We start from the raw sequence: 14,027 nt of genomic DNA, 5'->3' as shown, positions 1-14,027 counted from the left end.
TTACATCTATGTACTTGAAAAGGCTGTAACAAGCAAAGCATCATACTAATAAAGGCTCTGTCCTCACATGGTGTTTATTTCTATAAGTTGTCTTGTTGCATTGCTTCTGACCCAGGGCAATGAGCAAGATGCAGGGATAACCCATCATTCAGGAGGACCCAAGATGAGAGGGAGGGAGGAGTGGTGAGTTGGGGTGGAATGGGTGGGAGTGGAATTATGCTTTTTGAATTTGGCTACCTCCCTTGTAAAGTGAGAAAAACCTTTGGTATATGTACAGGGTGTTCAGGATAAATTTGACACTTTTTCAGAAGGAAAAAAAAGTCGTATCTTGGCCGAAAACTGGTGTATTCTCAAAAATTAAAGTGCATCCCTTAGAGGATCTTTTGCCAAATACAGCTAACCCAGAGAAACCACCCTGAGCCTCCAGGTGGGACCTGAACCTGCAGCATGCAGCCTTCACTGTGTCCTTCAAGAGACACCTGAATACCAGTTGGATCCTGGCAATCAGCCTGTCCTTGGTGTTGCAGGCGGTACGATTGGGGTCTTTTTCAACTGTGCCCCACACATAATAGTCCATGGGGTTGTAATCAGGTGAGTTGGGGGCCAGATGATGGGACTGGTGAAGTCATAGAAGTTCTCAGACAGCCACTTCTGGGTTTTCCCGGAGGTGTGACATGGAGCTGAGTCCAGGTGCCACATGTATGGTCTTACCACAGCCACCCTCTCCACTCCACCCAGCATTTGACAACAGTGGACAGCAACTCAATATAGCCATCTGAAATGAGTTGAGTCCCTCTTCACAGATGTGGGGTGATGTGATGTGGCCTTTGCTGGAAACACACCATAGACCATCACATTTTGAGGGAACTTGGTCTTCATGAAGCGTGGGACTTCATGCAGACTGTAGGCTAGCTACCTGTTGTTCTGCATGTTGTGCAACTGGTCCTGGCAGAAGTTCTCATTTGAGAAGAACCAGAGCATCCTCGGCTTGAATGGGTGTTTGACCTTGTTGGGGAATTTCTTGGCTTTCATAAGGCTGTTCTCTTGGGCCTTGGGGGTGAGTAGTTAGCCCTTGCACCTCTTGTATGAGGAGTAGTGAAGATCCTCATTCATCGCTTTCTTCATAGTCGCCACTCCAATGCCCATTTCTCTTGCCAAGGTCTGCATTGCCTTGCTTGGACCTTGCCACACCTTTTTTTTGCAGCTTCTCGGTGAATTTTGTTGTGCAGACTGAGTCAGAACACCTGCTATGATACTTCCTGCTAGCCACTGCTTCCACATCTCCATTGCAATTCTCCAGCTCACATCTCACAGTCTTCATGGTATTCAAGAATTACTGAACTGCAGCTAAGATTTCAATTTTTTTTAATCTGGCATGAATCATCATGATGCAGGTCACTTCCAATATTCTGGTGCTTTCCAGTCATCCATGCTCTCTATCTCACACCCACCAGTAGTACACAGAATCAGCTATCCATTGCACTTTGCCACTATTAAATCCTTCGAATGGTTCTGAAATGACAGAAGATAAAATAGTTATCAAATTTATCACAAACACTCTCTTGTATGTAACAAAGTTTGCCTATGTAAAATTGTATCTTCCCTGTCTTTATATTTCCTCAGTTGTTCCTGTTTTGCCAACTTCCATTAATTATAAATTCAAGAATCACATGAACACTTGTCTGGGCACTGGTAATTCAGTAATCCAACCACCTCTGATTTAACTTTACCAAGCAGGATTAAGTCACTGTGGTGAGGTACAGAGGCTGCATTGTTCCTCAGGGAGCCTCCCTGGAAATCCATCTCAGCTGTATCAGTAATGGATGGAATAACTTTAGACATGAGCACTTTATGTTATTTGCCATTGATTCATGTATTTCACATATAGTCTTTATCCTCATTCAAAATAGTTCAATGTAACAATATAAGGAAAGGTATTCCTGGTTTGTTGCAGAATTTTGTGGTTACAAATTGCATCATTGGAGAGGTTTGAAAAATGGATAATTTTTATATGATCACTAATTCTCTACAGAAGCAAGATAGAACACAACTTTTAGAAATTTATTCAGTTTCACATCTCTTGGCACAGTAAAGTTCTGTAGCTGTTGGAAGATTGTTAGTTCTTTTCGTGGCTAGTATTATCTGGTGTTGGAAAGTTAAAGCCTGCAGGGGCTATTTTTGTGATTTTATTCTTTTAGAGCATAATATCAGGTACAAACCAAGGACAGGAGTCCACTTGGTAAGAATCCTCAGTAGGGTCAGATGTCCTTAGTCTGGGGGTGTAATCTCCTATGGGGAGAGTCCCAATGTGGCAATACGGTTGCCAACACATATACTCAGAAAGGGATGCATGACTACTTCTCCATGAGGTTGCCTATTATCTTTACATTATCTCTTTCCACAATGAGGTTTGTGAGTTAGTTGTAGTACAGTATACAGTGAGACCTCTCATTAACAGACATTAATTAGCTGTGTTTGCGATGTTTTTGGTGCTGTTGTTTAGTACGTGCAATCACTATGCCACCCAAAAACCACTCCAAATCAACGGATTATTCACATCAACGGACACCGTTACCCCCCTTTTAGTCCGTTAATGAAAGGTAGTACTGTAGTTAGTATTAGTGAATGTGTCTTGATGTGGTGTATGGTTTATAGTTATGATTATTTAGTTTGGTAGATATATATACAAGAACCTCACATGGGGGGCACATATGCCCAGTGGTTGACAATTCTAGCCTGGACTTGCCTGCCACTAGGATGACAAAATAATAATAATAAAAGAAAGATCAAAGAAGCCCTGAATATTTTACCATTATCAACAAATTTTGTGTTAGAATCAACAAAATATGAAATATTTTCCCTTATCCTTTCTGCAATAGGGACATTAAATACAAATTTTAAAATCTGAATATTTTTGCAAGCCAATAGCTAAAATAGGCAGTAAGGGATGGTGGGGGAAGGAAGTGGTGATGGGGGGAGGGGGGTACTGAGAACTTTGCCCCAGAGTGGCACTTAGGCATGTAAGGTCTCTGAATATATAGGAATGATTAATGATATGTCTGGCGGAAGACTTGTGACATGTAATTGGTAGGGTCATGCGATCGTGATGTATGCTTGTCTATGATTTGGGGAATGTATAGGTTAGCAATGATTGGAGGTACTGTTTAGGCTAGGTGGGAGTTGAAAGGTGCCAATGCCTATTGACATCCTCTTGCATGTCTGGATCACACATTATGTGTGTGACATATTGTATACAGGGTTAATAATAGTTACAAGTTTGAATTTTTGTAAAATATCTTTTGTAATATTTATTATTTCTTTTCAGCTACTGCATGTGAACTATGCTGCTAAGGTCTTCATGCCAAGCCAGAAAATGCATTCTATTGTTACACTGCAGAAAACCTTTGTGGCCAGCATCTACTTCTGCCCAGGTCCAGCTATCCCATTGTCAGCTGAGCTCGGGGAGAGATACAGCTGTTAGACTAAAACATAAAGAAAATTATGAACTTATCTACAGATTTCCATACATTGTACCAGCAAGGGCTATATGCAGACTGAAGATTTATCAGACTGCTTTGACTATTAGTACTTTGCCAGTTGCACTCCTTATGGCTTATCAAGACATTTTGGATATGTCAATGGTCTTTGCTGTTGGGGGTGTGAGTGTTTTAGCTGGAGGGATGTTATACATTATGGGTGAACTTTTCAGAAGGCTGGTGGGACACATTTATCTTAATCATGAGCAGGATAAAATCAAGGTTTCCCATTTAACCTTCTGGGGTAGGAGGCATGACATCTACATGTCTGTAAATGATGTTGTACCCCTTGTAGAAACACCTGATAATCCTACAGATGCTTTTGTGCGATTTAAATGTTATTCTGACCCTAAATTTACTCTTCTTTTGTTTCTGAGGTTTGGAGGAATACGTGATATTAAAAGTTTTACTCATGTTTTTGGATCTCTTAATCCAGAACAATAAATGACTTAAAACATTAGTATATTTTAATTGGTTAGTTATCATGAAGAGTAATAGAAAGAAATGGAAAGTGAAAAAATTATGAAGTGGAAAAGAGTGGAAATAGTTAATTTATTTAACCACGTCGGTACGAGTCAAATTCTTGCTCGCAGTATCAGTTGCCATATGTATGCTGCATCACACAACTAGCATTATAAGATATAAAGTCGCTGCAGTATTACTTGTTACCTTTCACTCTGAGTAATAGTAAACACAGAAAACGTGATCAAACCAGTTCACAGAATCCGGGGGTAACTCATGTACAACTACAAAAAAATATAATCAAGATGCCAACTCTGGCATCCTTGTGTACCCACTTGCGCCTCATGACGCCTATGTAGATGTTATCATACCAAAGTGGTTAATGAATATAGCTACTTTAATGTGCCTAATATTTGTTCTTTAGTAAAGATGCATTCAAGACTAAAATAACTGTTAAGATTTAACAACATTCATCTTTGTGAAACTTGGATTTTGAATGTGGAATTTGTGACATATAGGTCTGAAGCACAAGAATTTTGAAATTGAAAATTTAATTATGAAAGATTTTAGTAGTAGTGAGAGCATCCCTACATCATTAAAGTGCATGTGTGCATCAAGTGATATTACAAAGCAAGTTACCATGGATCTTAACAGCAGTTTTGAGCAGCTTGTGGATGAAGATGAGGTTCGATACAAAGTTGTGCAACAGCTCAATGCTGTCTTTGGGCAAGATGTCAAAAATCTTACCAAAGCATCACAACTCCACCAGGAACTCACAATTACTCAGCAACAACTTGAAAAAAGGGTAAGATTATGTACAAAAACAGTGAAGTTTCTTTAAGTATTTAATGTAAGTTGTGGGATTGGGTTTTTCTTACATCCTATGAATCCAGTTTCAAGGTCTTGCAGCCCTCTCCATGCTATCTCCTACTTAGAAGAGGGAGGCAAGATTTCAAAACAGGATTTGAAAAGGGGAAGGAAAACCAATTGCTACCTCACCACCTACAAGTTGCTATTTGTCTGCCTGTTTACTGAGGGCATCTTCCCCCGTAAAAGAGAGATAGCCAGCCAAGGTATGCACCCATTCCACTCCCATCCATCATCCATTTATTCCCTCTCCTCTTAGCTCCTTGTAGATGAAGGGGCATCTTTGCCTCCTGTCCACTGCCCAGGTCAGAAACAATGCAACAAGACCTAGCTCATCCACAGTAGGGCCAGCCATTTCATTTACACAGCAACCCTCCTCGTCTCCTCATCCAGTAAATAAAGATGAGGATAAATCCTTTTGGGCTGTAGCAAAATATTGTCCATACACCTATTTCCCCCTCACACTTATTGACTTCCTTCTCCCTTCCCTGCTAAACAGACATTCCTCTTTTGCTCAAAGCCCCTTTCACCTCCCCCAATACATCTCACCTTTGGTTTCCCCTCAAGTTCACCCCATCCACCTCTGCATTCATAATATTTTCAAATCTTTCCTCATTTATTCTTTGTGTGTGCCCAAACCACCCCAGTAATCTTTCAACCCTATCTACCAGCTCCCTTTCTAATACCACTCTTCTCACTTTTGAGTGGAACCTGAGGATAGTGCAGAGTGTGAGGCAGTGACTGAGACTGATAGTATAATTTTATCATCTCTCCCACTGATTAGTAATAACATAATTTTTCATACAAACAACCATAAGTCCTCCAGTGATGGTGCATAATGGTGAGGGCAGGAGATAGTGATCACTAGAAACCTTAAGTTATAACACGTATGGTAAGCAGTGTAGGCTCAGCAGTTGCCCTGTGCAAAGATGGGGAGTAGCACAGCTCAGCAGCACTACACAGCTGAGTAGCCCTATTCAAGATCTTTGCTCACCCCATATGGGGAAGGGGTGAGAATAGGTGCCTTAAACATAGCCTCCCTGGAACTGATCATCTGGGGAGCCACCTCCAGCATGGTCATCCATAATATCATATGGTATGAGTAATTGTCACTCTACATACCAAAGGCTACTTCCCTTATAAGGGGGAAAAAGCTCATTGTATATAGATTTTTTTAAGGGAGATAGCCAGCTAAGGCATGTAACCACCCTCCACCCATCCATTAGCCCCACCCATTACCTGGGTCAGAAACAATGCAGCAAGTCTGAGCACCTCGACAGTAGGGCCTAGCAGCCAAATTTGGTTTGCCCCACCACTTCATTTACATGGCAACCCTCCCACCTTGTCTGCTCAAGAGTAATTGGAGAAAACAAGGAGAAACCCTGTCAGGCCATGTCAGTTTATCATTCAGTCACAATCATTCTCCCATCTCTTGCCCTCTCCTTTAGGTATATGTAAGTTATAAAAGAATTCATATACAGGTAAATAATAAATTCTATAACTCATGAAAATAAGATAATTGATAGCATGTAGCTATGAATTTTTTCTTATACAAACTAATAGCATTAGGATACGTAGACATATTCATAGGAAAAAATGTGATATTTGACTAAAAGAAGTAGACAGCTCGTAGTTAGATGATCAGGATAATCTGTGTTAGAAATACAGTAGAGTAGTATCAGATATATAGGTACTTAGAAATGCAGAATTATGGATAAGATTGACTTCATAAGTTTTGTGCAATTAGTCTTTTAGCAACTTTAGGGATACCCTTGCAGACTGGTCATGCAGCAATCTTTTATGGTAGGAGATTAATTTCCTCTCAATGGAATGTTAATCATTTTTCTGCTACCATCCTTAAATCTTTCCTTTTCCACCCCTATGACTCCACATCTTCATTTCTTATACCCTGTACTAGGGGACAGTAATACTTGTGTGTTCTGTGTGTTGCAAATGATGACTGAATGAGGCAGAAAAAAAAGGAATGTGGACCTCTTCTGGTCATGCTTTTCTTCCCTGTAGTCTAGGCGACAAGTGTGTTTTCACTTGGCCACCCCCTTATAAGGGTGATAAAGGCCTTTGCATATTATATATATAAATTTCTTGATCATTTTATAAATTTTGTTTTGTTAGTTTACTTAAACTTTGAGGCAAAGTTAATATCAGAAAACCTACTGAAAAGTGTGCTAAATTGATAGTCCTTGTTTTTATTTGACTTTTGTGAAGGTAACATTTTTATATGTTGCAGCTACGGTTTGCTACCACGGAGGCCCCAGATAAGATCTCAAAGGCTGTAAAAGTTGCAGAAGTTGCCCTTAACAGAAAGGACCAACTGTTAGATCAATGCCAAGAAATTAGAGAAGAGGTAAGTTGTCTTGCTTTAGCTTGGTATTTAATGACCCAATTCTTTTTCGTTAGTCATTAAGCCCTTTTACATAGGATCCTGAGACAGTATGGTAATTACAAGAATGGATTTCATTAAATATCCTTGAAGGATGTATAATCAGTTGTGGCAGGAGTGCAAGGGGAAGACCAAGGAAAAGTTGAGTGGATGGAGTAAATGAACCTGTGGGAGCATATAGTCAGGATGTTAAGTAAATGAAAATATGTATGAATACCCCAGAGAAAGTTGGAAAAATAATTTATTAATTAAGGCAATAGCTTGATCTATGGAGGGTGCATCAGGGATATCACTGGAAAAAATTATGAGGTGCAATCTTCCCACAGTCCAGGTAGAAAGGATTGAAAATTATATGGAAGGAACAAGGAGTATTTAGTATTCTATGGCATTGAAGAGGTGGAGTAATAGATGTGGTAATAGGGGAGATTTGAGATGGATAGTAGAAATTAAAAGTGATCAGCATTGTTATTATTATTATTTATATATATATATATATAAATACAAAAGAGAGGAATGTCTGTAGAGGAAGGACGGGAGGTGACAGAAGATAGGGGTGAATGGAGAAGGGTTGTGTATAGATGAGGCTGTGATGCATGAGGGGTAGTGGGTTGGGGATGGGGGGTGAGAAAGTAAGTATGAACAAATTTGACGCAGCCCGAAGGGATTTCTCCCCAACTTCTCCTTTTCTGCATGAGGGGACAGAGAGGGGGTGGTCGCCGAATTTATGAAGCAGCCTTGCTGTGGATGTGCTGTGTCTTACGACACTGCTTCTGACCCAGGGCAGTGGACAGGATGCAGGGATGACCCATCATCCAGGAGGTGCCAAGATAGGAGGGAGGGAGGTGGGTGGAGGAGAGTGGAATATATGGGAAATGAAATGGGTGGGAGTGTTTTCTGTGCCTTTTTCTTTTTGGCTACCCCCCATGTGAGGGGGAAAAAGCCTTTGGTATATGTATATACGAGGTCCATTCAAAAAGTATCCGACCTTTGTCCATAAAGAAAAGATTTGTGTACATTTCAAAAATTTTATTCAATCACCTTCAAAGTACTCCCCTTGGGAGTGCACACACTTCTCCCAGCAGTGCTGCCACTGCTGGTAACATCTCTGGAATGCTGAAATTGGAATGTTGTAGAGCTCTGCTGTCATTTTTCTCATAATTTCCTCTCTCGACTCAAAGCGCTTCCCTTTAAGGGTTGTTTTCAGTTTAGGGAAGAGCCAGAAGTCACAAGGTGCCACGTCTGGAGAGTAGGGAGGGTGCCGAACAAGTGGAGTATTGTTTTTGGCCAGGTAAGCTTGGATCAGGTGGGCAGAATGAGCAGGTGCATTGTCATGGTGAAGTTGCCAGTTGCGCGCAGCCCACATTTGCAGTCGTTTTCATCGCACAGCATCGCGAAGATATCACATAACTTCCAGATAATACTCCTTATTAATTGTTTGTCCTGCTGGTGCATATTCATGATGCACAATACCACTGGAGTCAAAAAAACATGTCAACATTACCTTGACATTGCTTTGAACCTGTCGTGCTTTTTTTGGTCTTGGTGATGTCTGATGCTTCCATTGTGATGACTGAAATTTTGTGTCCGGGTCGTATCCATACACCCATGTCTCATCACCAGTGATGATGGTCTTCATGAAGTCAGAATCACTGTTAGCACAGTCAAGCATGTCTTGTGCAATTTCCAGGCGGAGTTGTTTCTGCTGTTCCACCAGCAACTTTGGAACAAATTTTGCAGACACTCGTTGCATGGCCAAATCTTCGGTTAAAATTGTATGAACTGATCCTGTGCTTATTCCTACTTCTCCGACAATCTTGTTGATGGTTATACGACAGTCGTCCTCCACTATTGGACGAACATTTGCAATGAATTCTTCGTTTCTGCTGGTTGATGGCCTGCCAGACCGTGGCTTGCTCTCAACTAAGGTTTGTCCTTGCTTGAAGCGGTTATACCACTCCTTTATCTGTGTTATTCCCATGGCTTCATCGCCAAAGGCTTGCTGAATCTTCTGGATAGTTTGCACTTGCGTATCACCAAGCTTGTGGCAGAACTTAATGCAATAGCGCTGCTCGATGCACTCCGACATGTTGCGTAAGGACGATAATCCGACGAGTACGTACTGGATGACTGCACTCTAGCCTTAACAGGTGGGAACTGGCATGCACTACAGCTTTTAAAATTTCCATGCATGTGCAGTAAGGGTGCCGTCAACTGCCACAAAAATGGATTCCTGAATGGTAAATTATTTTTCCTTTTATGGACCAAGGTCGGATACTTTTTGAATGGACCTCGTGTATATATATATATATATACAGGTAACTCTCGATTTACGTGTCTTTTATGTGCGTGAATTTGTTATAACGTTGCTTAAAAAATATTAGAATTAATCTAATTTACGCTATTTATTTGCTAAGACACGATTTGGCCCAACCGCATTTTCAAACTGTCCGCCAGAGAGTTCCGCGGTCGGCCGACAGGTGGCGGGCCTTCCCGCTTCTCATTCAATGTTTACAGGCTTACAGCCCTCTTTCGCTCTGCTACTAGCAACGAGAACAGACCTCCTCATATCAGCATACTATTATACTGTACTACCAGCCTATCATCATGGCCCCAAAACGTCCTTCATCGTCTTCTGCAAGCACCAGCGGTCCTGCGGGGAAGAAGTGAAAGCGTACATCACTGACACTGGAGCAAAAAATAGAAATTCTAGACTGATATGACTGGGGACAGAAAACTTCGGTCATATGCCATGCTTTAGGCCTGAAGGAGAGTACTCTGAGGACCATCTGAGACAATGCTGCTAAAATACGGGAAAGTGCTGAATCAGGGTCAAGCCGGTCAATGCAGAGAACATCTTACATCAGATCGTCAACCATGGGAAGAATGGAAAAAATGCTGGCCACATGGATCGAACGCCAAAATAAGGACAATATTCCCGTGAGCATGACCACCATCCAGGAAAAATCAAAGAGTCTCATCAAGGATATCGAAGGCAGTGACAGCACCTATAAATTTTTTCAAGCAAGTTCTGGCTGGTTTGCTAATCTTAAGAACAGACATGGCTTTCATAACATAAAAATGACTGGCGAAGCAGCATCAGCGGACATAGAAGCGGCCAAGAAATTTCCCGACTTGCTGAAGAGGACCATAGAAGAAGGCCAGTATACAGCCAAGCAAGTGTTCAATGTGGATGAAACCGGCCTTTATTGGAAAAAGATGCCAGCGCGGACCTACAAATTTGAAAACATGGACCCCAATGTGGAACGTAGCAGCACAGTTAGAAGAAAAGTCATGGATGCAGTGTTCTGCTACACACAGAATTTCAAAAGAAACAGCGCCAGACCACCATGTTGCAATTCTTCAAAAAAGCACCAGTGAAAAAAAAAAGAGAGACATGACAAAAGAGGATGCGGATGACCCTGCAGCTGTGGAAGTGCAGCTGGATGTGGATGTGCCAGAACAATTGGACAGTGAGGGTAGTGAGTGACTGTTGTGGTGTGAGTGATGAGTGGTAGAACTACGTAAGTAGTACAGTGTACAGTTGTTTTTCTCATTTATGAATACAGAAGGTTTAGAATTAGATATTATTAGTATTTTACAGTATGTACTGTACGTTTATTAGCCAAATAAAATGTGTTTTTTGTACAAACATTGCAACTTTCATGGACCAAATCCCGCATACCACCCATATTCCATTGTTTCGTATGGCAAAGATTAAATTGATTTACGCGATTTTGATATACGCGACGTCTCTAGGAACCTATATCTTGGGTAAATCGAGAGTTACCTGTATATATATATATATATATATATATATATATATACATATTGATATATAAAATATCACTGGTAAGAAATGTAGTAACACATTTGTAGATCACAACTAACCATAGTTGGAAGAAAGAAAGAGTTGAATAAGTGAATCTATATATTTCAATTGCTAACTGCAATCCTCTTATGTAGTACTACTGAAGAGGATTGCAGTTAGCAATTGAAATATATAGATTTGCTTATTCAACTTTCTTCCAACTGTGGTGTTAGTTATAATATATATACATATACACACACAGACAGTGAATACAAGAGAAGTCGGCCACAGGGAGGAGTCAGCCACAGTAAATTCAGGAGAAGTTGGCTGTGGGGAGGTGTCGGCCTCTAGGAGTAGTCATTAGAAATACCCACCACCCATCAATTCACTCTGGCCCATAATCTTGTAAATCCCTGTACCAATGTACAAGCTGGCTAAAAAACTGTGCACCATCCTGACCCCCTATGCACCTACTGATTCCACATCAAATGTTCACAGGACAAATGCTTACACAACATATGCTCACATGACAAATGCTCACACACTTAGTGGAAAACGCAACAAATGCTTACAAATTTTAGTGATCTATGTGTCATGAAGCTACTTAGGCACATGATATACACTTAATATTGCATACCAAAATCAGTAATATTTATACGTACATACACATACCAACAGTTTTTTTCCCCCTTACAAGGGAGGTAGCCAAAGTCAAAGGCATAAATCCACAACCACCCATTTCATCACCACATACTCCACTCCCACTCACCACCCCTCCCTCCCTCTTTTCTTGGCTCATCAATATCTATTCTTATGCAATAAATTTATTAACATTCCATGGTGGTATCCATGCAAGTTATACATAGATCATGTTGGCTATGTAGATCATATACCCAAGCATATTATATTTATATTGTATAATTTCTCTCTTCATTCTCAATATTCATAGGGAGAATGATGTGTGGAAAAAGGTAGAGGACCTCAGTTTGTCTGTGGCCTACTGAACACATGGTCCCATCTACAACCTCATCCAACTCCTGTTTGCATTTCCATACATTCCACTAAAATAAAACATCCCCTCCTTTGATCTTCTTGCTGCAAGTGCTAACTATCAGCTGGAGCTACTGATCAACTACGTGCATGACACTTGGACCACCGACCGTCACTGGGCTCCTCGTCAGTGGTGTGTGTTCCAGGAGGTAATCAGGACCAACAGCAATTGTGAATGTTGGCATTACTGCCTGAACACCAAAACACAACATGCCAACCTTCAGCTCTACCTCTGATTCAACTCATCCACAGGGAGGCACAACTGGTTCCAATCCAACTTCAACTGATCAACAAGAGTAAGTTGCATCACTATCAGCATGGACAAACAGGCAGGATCCAGGGACAGCTGCTCCGCTATTGACAGCAGTACTGAGATGGAGAGATGACAACAAGCACAGTTCTTTGTAGCATTTCTCATCTCACAGCACCATCAACCACCCAACCACCTATGCACCACAGTGGCTATGCTGTTACTCCCTCTGATTTAAGTTACACAAACAAGTGTCCACTTCATTCCATTTTAATTCTCAATAAATTGGTTAAAACACTATATTTTGTGTGTTGTTAACCTCACATTTTATAAATAAAACACCAATGTAACCCATGATGTATCATAAACATGCAAATGAACATAAGGTACTGAGAATCTCACAGCACCATCAACCACCCAGGATGCCAACTTATTATAATATGTACATGATGTATGCTTCATCATCTGCATCATCTCCCAGTGGGCAACTTTTCCCTTCGACCTACTTCTCCCAATAGTCACACACTGAGGCAAATTACTTGAATAGATGAAAGATTTTTTGAAGGGAAGATACATGAGGACAATAGTAAAAGATAATATGTCTAGATAGAAAGCTATAATGAGCAGAGTTCCACAAGGTTCAGTGCTTGCACCAATAATGACAAGCTATGCCAACATGTTTGCAAATGAAGCAAAAATCATGAGAGTGAAAAATGAGTACAACTATAGACTATTGCAAAAAGATCTACACACTATTTTTGTATGGAGCCAAGAATGTGAAATGGAATTCAATACCTAAAACTAGAATACTGGAAATGGGCAATAGCTGCAAAAGACCATCTTTAAACTATTCCTTTGGAAGAGAATCCACTTTAAAAGCAAAAGAGGAGAAAGATTTGGGAAGGTTAAAAAAGGCAATCTATCACCAGACAGACATAGCAGCAGGATTGAAGGAGAGATGCACGGACTGCTGCAGAAGATTAAAGTGGCTTTTCACTATATGGATGAAGAGATGATGAAAAACCTCATCACATCCCTGATCCATCAGTAACATTGTTCCCACACAGAGTGAAGGATACAAGCAAGATCAAGAGAATACAAAGGGCAGCAACCAAACTGGTCCCTAGCCTGACAGATAAACCATTTAATGAAAGACTAAATGCTTTGGGTCTGAAACCATGAAAGATTGAAGAGAACGAGGTGATATTACAGTATTCAGGTCACTGAAGGGAATAGATTGTATTGACTGGAGATTCTTGATTAAAGATGAGGGGCTTCAAGAGGTCATGAGAACAAATTAAGAAAGACCACATGTCTAAAGGATGAGATACAGTTTTCCACATAAATGTATAAATACTTGGAATAGCTTAGAAGGTGATATAGTCCAAGTTCAAACAAAACACGAGTTCACATTTAGAAATGATAATTGGAAATCAAGTTGGAACTATACATAAATATGAGGATAGATATGATTCTTGATTAAGGATGAGGGGCTTCAAGAGGTCATGAGAACAAATTAAGAAAGACCATATGTCTAAAGGATGAGATACAGTTTTCCACATAAATGTATAAATACTTGGAATAGCTTAGAAGGTGATATAGCCCAAGTTCAAACAAAACATGAGTTCAAATTTAGAAATGATAATTGGAAAT

General features: G+C 40.5%; 2 protein-coding genes across 2 annotated transcripts in view; both read left to right on the top strand.

Annotated features, from left to right (window-relative positions):
• Positions 1-3,341: 3,341 nt before the first annotated feature.
• On the top strand, positions 3,342-4,560 carry LOC143038027 (transmembrane protein 186). Its single transcript, XM_076206878.1, has one exon. It carries the CDS (start codon positions 3,342-3,344, stop codon positions 3,978-3,980), a length of 639 nt encoding a protein of 212 aa, XP_076062993.1. The 3' UTR covers positions 3,981-4,560.
• The window catches only part of LOC143038026 (RAD50-interacting protein 1-like), a 77,976-nt gene continuing 68,471 nt past the window's right edge, over positions 4,523-14,027 (top strand). Inside the window, exons 1-2 of the mRNA XM_076206876.1 lie at positions 4,523-4,803; positions 7,114-7,230. Of these exons, the coding sequence (XP_076062991.1) occupies positions 4,555-4,803; positions 7,114-7,230 (366 nt within the window). The 5' untranslated portion in view covers positions 4,523-4,554. The remainder of the gene's footprint in view (positions 4,804-7,113; positions 7,231-14,027) is intronic.

This window comes from Oratosquilla oratoria, chromosome 23, assembly GCF_046742065.1.
Source record: "Oratosquilla oratoria isolate Oo_2021 chromosome 23, ASM4674206v1, whole genome shotgun sequence".
NCBI classification, from domain to species: Eukaryota; Metazoa; Arthropoda; class Malacostraca; order Stomatopoda; family Squillidae; genus Oratosquilla; species Oratosquilla oratoria.
This window is presented reverse-complemented; position numbering and strand designations above follow the sequence as displayed.

Bases quoted from the DNA above. Each gene is read 5' to 3' on its own strand.
- LOC143038027 (XM_076206878.1), top strand. From the start codon at position 3,342: ATGCTGCTAAGGTCTTCATGCCAAGCCAGAAAATGCATTCTATTGTTA.